Genomic DNA, 13120 nt, shown 5'->3' with positions numbered 1-13120 from the left:
GACATTAAACACAAAGCCATGTAGGAAACGACATTTATTATTTACATTAATACAGCTTTTTACTCAATAACTCTGAACTCTGGTGAAGTTGATGCAGCGACCCTGGAATGAAATCAAAAAAATATTTTAATCAACATAGATATTGTAATTTCTGATTAATTTATCATTTAATTTCAACTTTGCATCACCTGCTCTTGAGAGGTCGGTCTCATGATGGCCACTCTGTCGTACTGTCTCCTCAACAAGGCGCGCAGAGCATCGCAACGACTCTGATGATAAAGAAAATGAATCATTATGTTGCAAACAGAGACATTCATGAGCCAGAGTGGAGGCGATATTAGGGTCGACCTATGGAACGAGTCCTTATTCATGTCCCGATGATTTAATAATTCATATTTCAGTGTAAATATAAATCTAAATTTTAACATTTATTCAACATTTTCTTTATCTTTGACAGCTTTTAGTCAAACACTTCTTCATGATTGTAAATTATTAAATTCAAGAATAACTCTTTATATTAAAAAATCTTACTGTGCCACAGTTAAGCATCAGATCCTGTAATGCTAACTAGTTTTCGCTACAACAAAGACACTGTTTCTTTAAGTGACATCATATGAAATCGCTCAACTCTGTTTTATTTTAGAGCTACATGAAGATTTGTTGGATATTGAACAGATGTCCCTGCAATGTTCTTCACTATTCTACCATATAGTTTTTTGTATGATAGTATAAAATGCATTCTTCTTATAATTATTACTCGCAATATGCTAATACTACTTTTTACACTTTGCTAGCTGCAGTCATTCTCAGGTAAAATGACTGCAGCTTAAACCAGTCAAAGATACATTTAAAATAATACCAGTTTCACAGTGACACACATCACCATGTAGTCACGCACCTTGATCGGAGTGTACCACTTGGGCTCCGGTAGGGGGTCGTAGACCGGGGGAGATCTCGGTGGAGGTCTCGGTAAAATCGGCTCGTCGACTTCTTCTGGCATCGTGATGACCGCGTTCTTGGCCCTCTCTAACCTCGACCCCTCCTCCGTCGACCCCTTCTGTCCCCAGCGCACCTGGACCACGCAAGGCGATGTTAATGGCTACATTTGAAAATATGCAACGCTGATGTGACGTCACCTCCATTGGCTTCATTCCTCCGGGACCTCTGCCCCCGTAATATGAGGCGTCCACTATCGGCCACTTATGTTTGGGTGAAAGATCCTCGGGCTCCTTTGACGTAAAATAAACGTTATTATCATTTATTGTTTAGAACGGCACAAACAAAACAAATTCATGGAACAAAACACAAAATCAATGATACAATGAAACAAATTCATGGAACAAAACACAAAATCAATGATACAATAAAACTAATTTATGGAACAAAACACAAAATCAATGATACAATAAAACAAATTCATGGAACAAAACACAAAATCAATGATACAAAAAAACGAATTTATGGAACAAAACACAGAATCGCTCAAACAACTTAACAAATTCACAAAACAAAACACAAAATCAATGATACAATGAAACAAATTCATGCAAAAAAACACAAAATCGCTGAAACAACTTGTTCCATGAATTTCTTTTATTGTTTCATTGATTTTGTGTTTTGTTCCATGAATTTTTAAGTTGTTTCAGCGATTGTGTGTTTTGTTTTGTGAATGTCTATAATGATATATATAATATATAATATAGAATCCATAGTAATAGAAACGTTTAAAATACGGTTGTTACGCTTGCAACGCCTTTTATGGCCAGTAGATGGTGTTATAACTTATCTAACGATAACTTTTTTTTTCAATTCAGCTTGTTTATGTTCTTCATATCTTCCACGGAAAAGGTCGTTTATCTCTCTCTCTAATATTTTCACATAAACACAGATTTACAGTTTGTAGGAAGACGTCTTGTAATGTGTTCCCTGGCGGGTTCAGTGTCCTCGCCCTTGTTTATATCACAGCCATCTGTACAAACATTATGACCACCTGCTTTATAATGGGTAGGACTTATTTGTACAGTGAACACTGCAGCTGTTGTTGGGTGTTACCCACCGGGCTGTAGTCATTAAGAAGATACAACTGATTTATTTTGATTACAGAATCATCTTTCTACTTAAATACACATGTTTAACCAAATAAAAGTGTGTGAGATTGTTAATAAAAAAGTCCACGACTCACAACTACAGGTGGTGGAGGTGGAGGAGGACGAGAGGGCGGAGGGTCTCTGATCACCTGTAAACACAAACGGTGAATCAAACAATACGTCAAGCGGCAGTTGTGAGTTTGTCGCCGGGACTCACCACAGTACAGCACAGAGGCCAGAACCACCACATCAGCACCAGAACCAGCAAGAGCAGCAGAGCCAGCAGCAGCCAGAGAACCCACAACCCATCTGACTGCAGCCAAAATCAGGTTAGTGTCATCGTCTACACAACACACAACACACACACATGCAGAGTGCAGACACACACAATTATTTCTCCTACACAGTAAACATTTTGACCAGCAACACAATAAGCAACAGAACTATTAATTAAATGTAACTATTTTACTGTTTTCACGCAGCTGGATCCTCGCTTTACATCAGGTTTTGTCACATGAAGAACGGAGTAAAATGATAAAACTAATGGTGTAGAAATATTCCTGAAACTATGTCAATTCATTTCTTAATGTGACTTTATCTAAAGTTTATTTCGATTATTTTTGTCTACTTTCCTTGAATGCCTGTTTTATTAAACAAATTAAGTTGCTCTTTAAATGAATATTTTTCTTTTATGTTTGCATTAATACTCGGAATAGTTTAATAAAAAGTCCAATCCAATGAAGAATCAGCTTTAATTTAAACTATTTTAGTATAAATACACTTTTTTAAATCCTACTTTCTATTTGTTTTTTTCTTGTAATTTAATATTTTTTATGTTTAAGGTCTTGATTCTGAAAGTGTTTTAGCCTGACTTTTGCCCCCTGAAAGAAACAATAACATACCCACTTCTAAAGAAATACTCACAAATACTCACACATTCAGTAGCTGCGATGGTGATGGGGCTGGAGATGAAGGATTGTCCGTCGTTGAGGCTGACGAGTACCTCAATATATCTGGAGAAACATCAGAAAGTATGAATTATAACAGAAAAACACTCTGAGAGGACATACCTCTGCCAAGCTGCACACTTTGTGATTTATTTTCTCCATAAACATGTTTTTGAATCTATATGCGTAAATATTTTTTGTAAGTAATGCAATGAGCTCAATGCGACAGCAGGGGGCAATAGCGTGCCTGAAAACTTACTCAACAAACAGAGTTAGAGCAAGGAAGACAAAGAGCTCTTGCTCCAGAGATAATGATCAATCCTTAAAAAAAAACAGTGAGTCCAGATGGTAATTTATTTCTTTGTTGCTAAAAAAAACTGTCTGATGTCTAAGATCCCATGAGCTCCTTGGCAGAGGTAATGAAGCTTTGAACTAATATCAAAAGTGGTTGAATATTCAGATGATCATTAACAGAAACATGCTACAGATGTAATATACATCTGTTCGCCACATTTCTCCTCTTCATATGCAACCTTTTTTTGTTTCAATATAGTCCTTCAGTGCAACAATATTGATGTTGTTTGGTCTTAAAGTTATCATTATTTCTCACCCAGAAACGAAGATTTAAATGCATCTATTTTTTTGGTTACATACACAACAAATACTTTTCAAAACTATAACCAAAGAGTGAAAAGAATATAACTTCTCGCAATTGTTTCCTAAAAAAAAAATGTTTGTGCCATTAATGCAAATTTAATTTTCTAAGCAATTTCGCCAAAAGAACATTTTAACATAATTATGTGAGCAAAAAAGATGAAAATGTTAAAAAAGTCTTGTTTCTTATGCTGTCACTGCAACACTTACTGTCCGGCTTGTGTGAGGACGGGAGCTGGACACAGCAGGTGACCGTCACTCACCATCGTCGGCTTCTGCCCTGAAAACACAAAAAGGTTTATTTGTATCATTATTTATCATGTAGAAATGAACTCATATCAGACACTTTAAAAACATTTTGTATTTATTTCTATTACCTTTCTCTCAATAGGACTTTTGCATTTTTGTTTTATGACTAATTTTGGTGAGTATTGGTTGCCTCTCAAAAGGACTAGAGAATATTAAAAAAGATATTTGGAAAAAATAAGATTTTATTTGAGAATTAAAATAAAAAAAACGTATTTAAATTGAAATTCAACAATTATTTTAGTATGTTTAACTTTATTGTATAACTTGAGTTTCCCTCCTTTTTTTTCTCGCCACTGTATGAAATGTGGCCCCTGTGGAAATGCTCACCATTGACTGAACATCTTGGTTTGATTTGACCTCATTGAGCAAGAAAAACTCATTCTGTCAATAACTCAATATTAACATTAAACCATTCTTTGAATGAATGAATTCAAATGTTGACATGAAAAATGACTTTTCCTCCTAAAGCAACATTCTTGTGTAACTGAGGAACAATTCAAAGCATTAGCAATCCCAGGGTGGGGTTCTCAACCCTCAACTCTTCAGCTACGATTTTGGAATAAAAAGGGAGTTTTTCGCTGGAGTTTCAGCTGAATTAACACTGGAATGATCTCACTGCTGATGTCATCACTTCCAACAACAAAATCACTCCTGGCTCCGTCACGTGTTCATGAACTGAGCCGGCGGTTCTTTAAAAAGACGGACCAGACAGTGAAGCGTCTCATGGATCCGCTGTGCCCGATAATAGTGTCCTCTGTTCTGCAGCTCAGCTCAGTCAAAGGATTGTTTGTTCTGAAGCCTCTCGACAGGAACTTCAAGCGTCTTGGATGTTCCTGACACGTGACCACGGATACATGTTCGCTAAAGCTTTGATACGATCATGTTACACATTTCTTTGTTACATCTTTGATCTATGAACCAGTACCGCCATCAAATATATTCCTTTTTCGACCTTTTTTTAACACACATGTGTCAAACTGGGCCTCAAAACCAAAGCAGACTGACGTTCATGTTGACATGGTGACCTATAAAGACACCAGTGTTTAAGATAAGACACAGATTAATGATGTCAACAATTATACAGAGACGGAACTTAATGTGTTTGATGAAGGAGGACAACACGTTTTGTTCGGGCTATTTGGTCAAATATTTTCGACGTCTCTGTATAATTGTTGACATCAATATTCTCTGTCTTATCTTATCTTAAACACTGGTGTCTTTATCAGCCACAGGATCGACAGGAATTGGATTATTACACTGTGATACTGAGTCAACCATATATTTCAAATATAATAATAGATTGTGTAGCTGCCTCTAAAAGGTTGACTAATTTAATAATCTCGAATTTAATTGAAGAAAGAAAAAGGAAAACTGTTTTTTGTGACTTTTAAGAAATATTTTAAGCTTTAGGCCACAGAAGTAAATCATAGTCTAATCTTGTGAAAAATCTTTTATTTTGTTTTAAAGACTTTTGTTACAAATACATTTTTAAATATGTTTTCTCGTTCACTGAATCTTGTCAATCTTTCATATTTATATATTTTTTAATTTGTACTTTTCATTCTTAAGGTTCTTTTCTTTCGTAACATCATTTTCTGTCAAGTCCATGATCTGTGCCTGTGCTTCAGGAGGTTCTGATCTTGAACTCAGTTATTTTGACATATACTCCAGGATCATGTTGTGACTCACTGAGTGTTTGTTGTTCGTGAGTGATGATGCAGAGAACGTTCTGTGTTCTCTTCGACCCGCTGAACCCGCTGCCTCTCAGCACCACGTGGAACGTCTCTTGAAATCAAAAACAAGTCAAATTAAAAGGTTCGCTGCTGCAAATGAAACCCAACGACTCACGGTTCACGCAGACACTCGACGGCTCGATGGAGAAAACGTCCGTGCACGACTGTTCCAGGATCTGTGGCGGGGGGAGGCATCAACACAAACTGATGTTTCTATTTTTGTGTGTCTGTTGTCACTAGTGTTTGTGCGTTTGTTTGTATGTGTAATAACAAACAGGAAGACAATAATTTTTCATCTTATCATTACTTGCTTGGAAAAAACTTTCTTCTTTTGTCATCCAGAAACATATAAACATTTATTTACTAAAGGAAAACAAAGTGGATGTATATCAGTAAAATATAAACATTTTTAGCCTAATGTTTTGTAACATATTGATGTATTGTTTTTCTTTAAAATAATACACTTCATATGGTTGGAATATATAATGTTTTTTTTATCAAAAGTATTTTTTATCATTATTTTATTTGATACTCTTCTTTTATTTTTTCACCAAAAAATATTGAAATTTTTACTCATATATCTCGTCAATGTGTTGTACTATGAATGTGTAAATGTATACATAGACATATATATGTATTTGTATATTATGTTTATATTTATACAAATGTTTTATTAATAATTATTTTGTTTTATTTTTCAAGCCCTGAATGTGAAGATGGATGTTGGTTTTTTACTCTATTTCAGGTTTTTTTGTCTGTTCTGATAATTGAAAATCGACAGAAAGATTTTTTTTTTTTAAATGTTGTATATATTTTGAAATTAAATTGTTTAAAATGATACACAAAGACCTGGACTGCCCCAATAATCAGTTTTTTTTATTATTATTTATTAAATTAGAGGGAAAGGTGTTTTTTCTTTTCAAAAGGGTGACATTAAAGGTGGGGTAGATGATCTCCAGAACATTGTGATCGAGGTGCATTTAGACAAATCCTATCCTGTCTGTTAAGAATATTCTGTGCACAAATAGGGCGGGACAAATGTCAGTCGGTCTTGATTGACATATTACCATCCAATCATTTTGAAAGAGACTAGAAAATGATTTTGTCATGTTTGTTCCACAGGTGACTTCAATGTTTCCATCTTTCTATCCAACATCCTGCACTTTCTATTCTTTCGCGTTGACCATCTTTGAACTGAGAGCGGCGACGACTCACTTTGTTGACGGTGTCTTTGAGGGCGTGAAACCCGGAGAGCACCGGGAACACCTGATCGGTTCCGTCCGCGATGTCGTCCAGCTGCGACATCAAACACTTTTGTTTACATCCTGCGTATATACAGACGCTTCACGAGACAAACTCATATACGGTGTTTACTGGGGATAATAGTTCTGGGACGTCCTGCTTCAAACGTTCATCTCCTGCACTGATGATAGCCGCACAGGAAGCTGCTGGGCTTGATCTCATTAGAGCGGTAATGACTTCCTGCTCTGGTCGCAGAGATGCTCGGTCACTTAGACCAGATTTCCACGAAACATTAACGTCTAAAATATCTCTTTGGTAACGTGAAACTAATGCGTCCATTAATAGCATTTTTCGGCAAAAGTTTATTTCAATTATTGTACTTTGTAAAACTATTAATTTAATAAAGTTCACTCGATTTATTTCTACTTAAACTGTTATTAAAACATGATTAACTTTCTATAAATGCATTCATTTACCAACAGCTAAAAACTATGTGAAATAATCTAAGTTACAAGTCTCTATATAAACTGTGTTAATGATTACGAACAAAACACTCAGAGAGACAAACATTACATTTCCAGCATCCGTCAGAGAATCCAACCGTGGGAAAAGAATCCGTCCTCCTACCTGTTTGTGGTCGAAGTCCATGACCCCCACACAGTAGACTCTGGCCCCGAAACCTCTGGCTCTGTCGGCCTGAAACCACAACACACGGACACGGTCCAGTCCTGACAGATCACACTTCCACGAAGCTGGAAATCATTTGTTTCTTAGAGAGAGTTGAAAAACAAAAAGCCACACTAGCTGAGTCAGCAGCTCTGATACTTTTGAGAATCACTTTTGACTTTTTCTCTTCAATGTTTCAGGTGTTTTTATGTGCGATTTATAATTGTGAGCTTGCAAATGACAATAAGAAATATTAGTTAGATAAATGAATCTGGCTATTATAAATCAAATGTTGCTTGATAGGATGGTTTAACACTTTGTTTTGAGCTTTTATCTTGTATTTTTTGGACTCAAATTCCAACTGTAAAAATGTTTTTTAATGAATTCTGACCTCAGATATTTGCATTAGACCGACAGAGACCTCCTAATGTTGCTGGTTCACTTCCAGCTTGAGGCAACCCACAGTCTTTATGTGTGTAGTTTGTATGTCCAGCCCTGTTCTTGCATGGGTTTACTCCGGGTACTCTGTATTTTATCTCACAGTTCCAAAAACATACAGAGGTTGAGGTAGATTAACTGTAGGTGTGTGTTGTTGTATTGTTGTGTGTCTTTGTGTGTTCTGATGGAATATTACTGGGCTAGTCTGTAGAGTGTTTTGAAATTTGCTCGGCCAACGGCATTGCTTTGCTTTCAAGGATCTACTCAGATTAGTCATCAGAACACTAACTCTTGTTTGCTTTATTAAAAACTATCTTTAATCAAATGTAGTTTGTGTTTTTCCGGTCGTGAACTTTGATCTTGTCTCTTGAATAGAAGTTGGAGTATAATGGATCGAAAAAGTTCTTACTTCAGAGTGAAATTGGATATCCTTTGAAGAAGGTTCTGTATTAAACTATCCTTGTAAAAGTAAAATCACTGTAAGTAAGTAAGTAAGTCATTTTTATTTGTATAGCGCTTTTCCAGACCAGGGTCACAAAGCGCTTAAACAATCAAAACAATACTCAATAAAATATATACTTTAAAGGTCAAGATAATACTGAGAACAACACAGGAGTTCCAGAAAATCAAGGAAAAGCCTGAACAAATAAAAATGTCTTACTTAAAACCAATTCTTAATTCTATTCTTATAGGTCACAGCTTAGAGTCAGATTCCTAACCAGACATATCTGTCCAGGGTGTCCCTCACCTCTCGCACAAAGTGGCTGGGATTGACTCCAGCCCTCCCACGAACTCAATAAGGTAATCAGTTGTAGAAAATGAATGATGGCATGACCAAAGTGTCACTTGTAGCTATATGTCTATACTGTGTGTGTGTGTGTGTGTGTGTGTGTGTGTGTGTGTGTGTGTGTGTGTGTGTGTGTGTGTGTGTGTGTGTGTGTGTGTTTTACCTCCTTCACGCTCAGCTCGTAAGGATAAACCTCCAGTTTGCCGTCGGTCAGAACGATGATGATGGTGGACGAAGGTGAGGTTTGAGCGTTCATCTGGTCCAACACCTGAAGATCAGAATAAACGAGTCATTATTGAAGTCACTGCTTTAAAAACTACCTTCATCATCACTCACGGCCTTCAAGCCCTCGTGCATGTACGTCTCACCGGCCGGTCGGATTTGACTCAGCTTGTCCAGACCCTCGTCTATCTTCGCCCTGAGCCGCCATGACAGTTTGAAAATAGACAGATAAGAGGGTGAGAGTGCTCTGGTCGTCCATGTTGATGATGTATCAGGAAGTCTTGTGGTGGGACTCGTACCTGTCGCCGGTTATCGGCAGAATGACGACTGCCCGGGCGGAGAAGACGATGTAGGACACCCTCATCCTGGGACTGAAACCAGATCAATTAAATAAATAAATAGACAAATATTCACCTTAAAGTAAATATAAATTTCTTATTCCATTTAGTTGTCTGCAGGGGGTTGTCCCAGCTACAAAGGGTGAGAGGTTTAGGATGTCATGGATGGACAACAGTAAGTGGGTTTACTCCAGTCTCCACCCAAAGTCCTGAAAAAAGTTTATCGAGATCTCTGATTTGTCTGTAGTTGTGTTTTTTTATGTCAATTATTTTGTCTTTGTGTGTCCTGTGATGGGCCAGTGACCCCTTCAGGGTGTTACCCTAAGCAGCTGGGATAGACTCCAGCCAGGAATAAACGGCAGAAAAAAGAAAAAAAAAGTTTTAAATGAACCAGGGGTTCATAATGAATGTGGGGCAAACACACTTAAATTCTTGATTTTACTCTTCAATATTTCATTGGTTTTTGTTTGGTTTCACTGTGAATTTTGGTAATTTCTTTAAACTGTTCTTTTGTTTTCTTCTACATCAACATCACTACATCAAAAAAGAGGGCCGCAGGACATCATCTTATAGATGGAAAATGGCTTAAATAAAGCAGTAACAGTAACAATCATACACTTAATAAGGATCTAGAAAGTATTTCAACTTAACTCTGACGTCAACATAAACAACACATGGTGGTTAACTTGTTAATGTTCAACCCAAATGTCCATTTCCTGCACTTCTCACTTGTTTATGTGGTCGAAGACATCTGCTAGAGAGTGTGTGGAAGCTACTTAGTAAACCCACAATTAAACCTAAATATAACGCACACACACCCAACACACTGAAATATCCGCCGGGATTTTTGGAACAGTTGGTGGCCTTCGATGAAGTTCAGGGTCCAAAATAGAACGACCCACTTTCCACACTGTTGTGTAGTAATGAAAGACACATGGTTTGGTGAACTTCACTTAAAGCTCATGACGTTCATTAACAAATACCTGACAAATCTGCTGGTCAGCTGCTCCACAAATCCATAGATCTCCTCCCAGTGTCCCGACACACTTCCGGACCTGAAACATCACATTTAAAGTTGTGTGATCCTCAACGAAGATGTTGTGTTTTTGTCACTGATGACAGTCAGTGATGTGTTTATGTTTCAAGTTTACGATCACACGACTGATATGACTCGTAGATAACGTTGAGTTTTCACATCTGCCATTTAAGCTGATTTGACACTTTAACTTTCTCTGTGAGACACTTTTAAATGGTGCTGACCACTGCAGTCAAGAACACACCACAGCAACGGATGAATCATCAATGCAAGACAATCAAAATTTTCGGTAAATGACAATGTAACCAAGTATAATTATCTATTAATGAAAAAAGGATACAGTGTCATTCAATATAAAAAACGATTTAAACCTGACTGATATCAGCACTAGAGGATGTTTAATATTTTTCATACAATAAATAAAACATATATTTTATGAAATGATAATAATAATAATTAATAATTATTACGAAATACGAACTTTAATTTCTTACTGAACTTCTGTATTTGCATGTTAAAATTGGGACAATGATAAAAATGTTAGGCTTATCCACTTGACTTGAGCTATGCACTATATAAAATATTATGTATTTATTCTATTTATAATATATTAGCACTATTGTTAACTTATTTGTATTTATACTTTATATACATTAATTATTATATTTAATATTAATGTTATTTATTTATTCTGTTTATACTATATTGGACTATTTTTTAACTTATTAATATTAATATTTATACTTTTTATATATACATCTCTCTGCTGTGTTTTTAACGGTTGCCAAGCAACGGCATTTCGTTGCCAGTTTCACTGCTGTGTTTTCTGTGCAATAACAATAAAAGAAAGTCTAAAGTCTATTTTAGTATTAATATATATGTTTTTTCCCTCATTTTAAAAACAACTAATTAAAATGTATTACATGTAGAAGAGAAACTGCAAATACTTGTGAGGGGAATACACAGGAATATAAATATAAAGTTAGATCATGCTCATGGGGACCAAATACAAACAAAGAAAGGGAAACGTGTTGCCCCCAAAGTGCGCTTTGCACAGATCCCATTTATAGATTCATTGTTTCCAGAATAAATTTATTTCTCACCGAACAGGATCTTTTGAATATCAAAAGTAACAAACTCACTCATATGGAAAATAATCACAGAAAGTTACATTTTAACATTATATTTATGAAACCAACTCATTTTAATTGATATATATTCTAGTTTTTATGAAATCCTTACTTTGTTTTATTCTTTTCTTTCTGTCAAGAACTAGTTTGGACTCGAGAGTCCTGGTCTGTGTCGATGACAGTTTATATAAACTGCACAGCAGCAGAGGAAACACAGCCTTACATGGAGAGAACACGGACGTGCGCGCACAGATAACTGACGCTTCGCTGCATTTATTTCACACACAATTTAAAACAAAAAACAAAACAAAAAAAAGACATTCTGGACCTACCTGTCCAGAACAAAATAGATGTCAAACGCTCCATCACAGGAAGCATCTTCACCAGCGTTCACGCTCGAGGTCACGCACACAGAAGCCAAAAGTAAAAACCAGCAATAAATCCATGAATGATCCATAATCCATTAGTTGTTAGTGTTCATGGTGAAGGTCCAGAGTTCACATGTTTACATCAGCATGACTACAGCATGACTACAGTGAGACTACAGTGAGAGCAGAATGACAAGAGGCGGGGTGGAGCCTTTCCTCTCACGCCTTCACAATAAAAGCATATTGGATGAGCCTCTCATTTTATTTTTTACAGACTTTGGTTTTTGTGAATGATACTCATTCTACAACGACAACAACTATTAACAAAAGTGCTCACCTAAGGATAATACGGTGGAAAGGGAAGTAAAAAATGAATTTACAAACGTTTAAAAAACAAATTTACAGATTCTACGTTTGCATGTGTTTCATGTTTTTCGATCTTCTTTCAATAGTTTGTAATTTGGTTTTACTGTTAACAATATTTACTGTAGGTTTAAAGTGCATAATTCTATTTGTACGTACCACCTATTTGTGTACATTAAAGGGTATTTAAACTTGTGTTTGACAAATATTACTGCACCTTCTTATATTTTAATGTAATGTATAATTTCCGAAAAATAAAGATTTCAATGACTGACGCTAACACAATAATAATAATAATAAATAATTACAAAAATGTGTACAAGTAAACTAGTATTTTTAAAGTGATAAAGCATGAGGAGAGAGCTTATAGATTAGTTCATGGAGAGAACCTACATGTAATCTAATGATCATTTTATAATTGTAAAATAAAATTTGTACCCCAGTAATTTTAAGATTAAAGATTTCACGTAATACGCATTGTAAATGATGCAATCCTGTACCAGAATATTTGAGGTGGAGTATTACGAGTTGGACATGACCTTTAAGTCCAGAAGTTATATTCAGATTTTGTCAGAAAGTGCCAAGGAAGTCCGGGTGTTAGATGTACAATGTACAATACACCATTCCATTGTAATACTGCAGGATGAAGCACTTTACATGATCAAGAATGAATGGTCTGTCTTGGTGGCTTCTTCTCAACTGTTGGCTTGTGTTGGTTAGAAAATCAAGAGATTTGGCAACTTGGCTTGTGTGACAAGACTTGGGAGGCTTTGTTGTTCTATTTCTTGTTTTCAAGAGTT

General features: G+C 36.0%; 1 protein-coding gene across 1 annotated transcript; it reads right to left on the bottom strand.

Moving 5' to 3' along the window:
• Window positions 1–19: 19 nt before the first annotated feature.
• On the bottom strand, window positions 20–12121 carry antxr2b (ANTXR cell adhesion molecule 2b). Its single transcript, XM_087791118.1, has 17 exons — window positions 11922–12121; window positions 10407–10478; window positions 9385–9456; window positions 9200–9281; window positions 9027–9131; window positions 7600–7668; window positions 6946–7026; window positions 5846–5906; window positions 5687–5782; window positions 3899–3968; window positions 3022–3100; window positions 2305–2400; window positions 2183–2236; window positions 1137–1229; window positions 899–1072; window positions 189–269; window positions 20–102 (listed from the first exon to the last, which is right to left on the bottom strand). Exons 1-17 carry the CDS (start codon window positions 12044–12046, stop codon window positions 64–66), a joined length of 1449 nt encoding a protein of 482 aa, XP_087647244.1. The 5' UTR covers window positions 12047–12121; the 3' UTR covers window positions 20–63.
• Window positions 12122–13120: the final 999 nt, after the last annotated feature.

Source organism: Callionymus lyra, chromosome 5 (genome assembly GCF_982586985.1).
Source record: "Callionymus lyra chromosome 5, fCalLyr1.hap1.1, whole genome shotgun sequence".
NCBI classification, from domain to species: Eukaryota; Metazoa; Chordata; class Actinopteri; order Syngnathiformes; family Callionymidae; genus Callionymus; species Callionymus lyra.
Note: the sequence above shows the minus strand (reverse complement) of the source record. Positions and strands in the feature narration are given on the sequence as shown.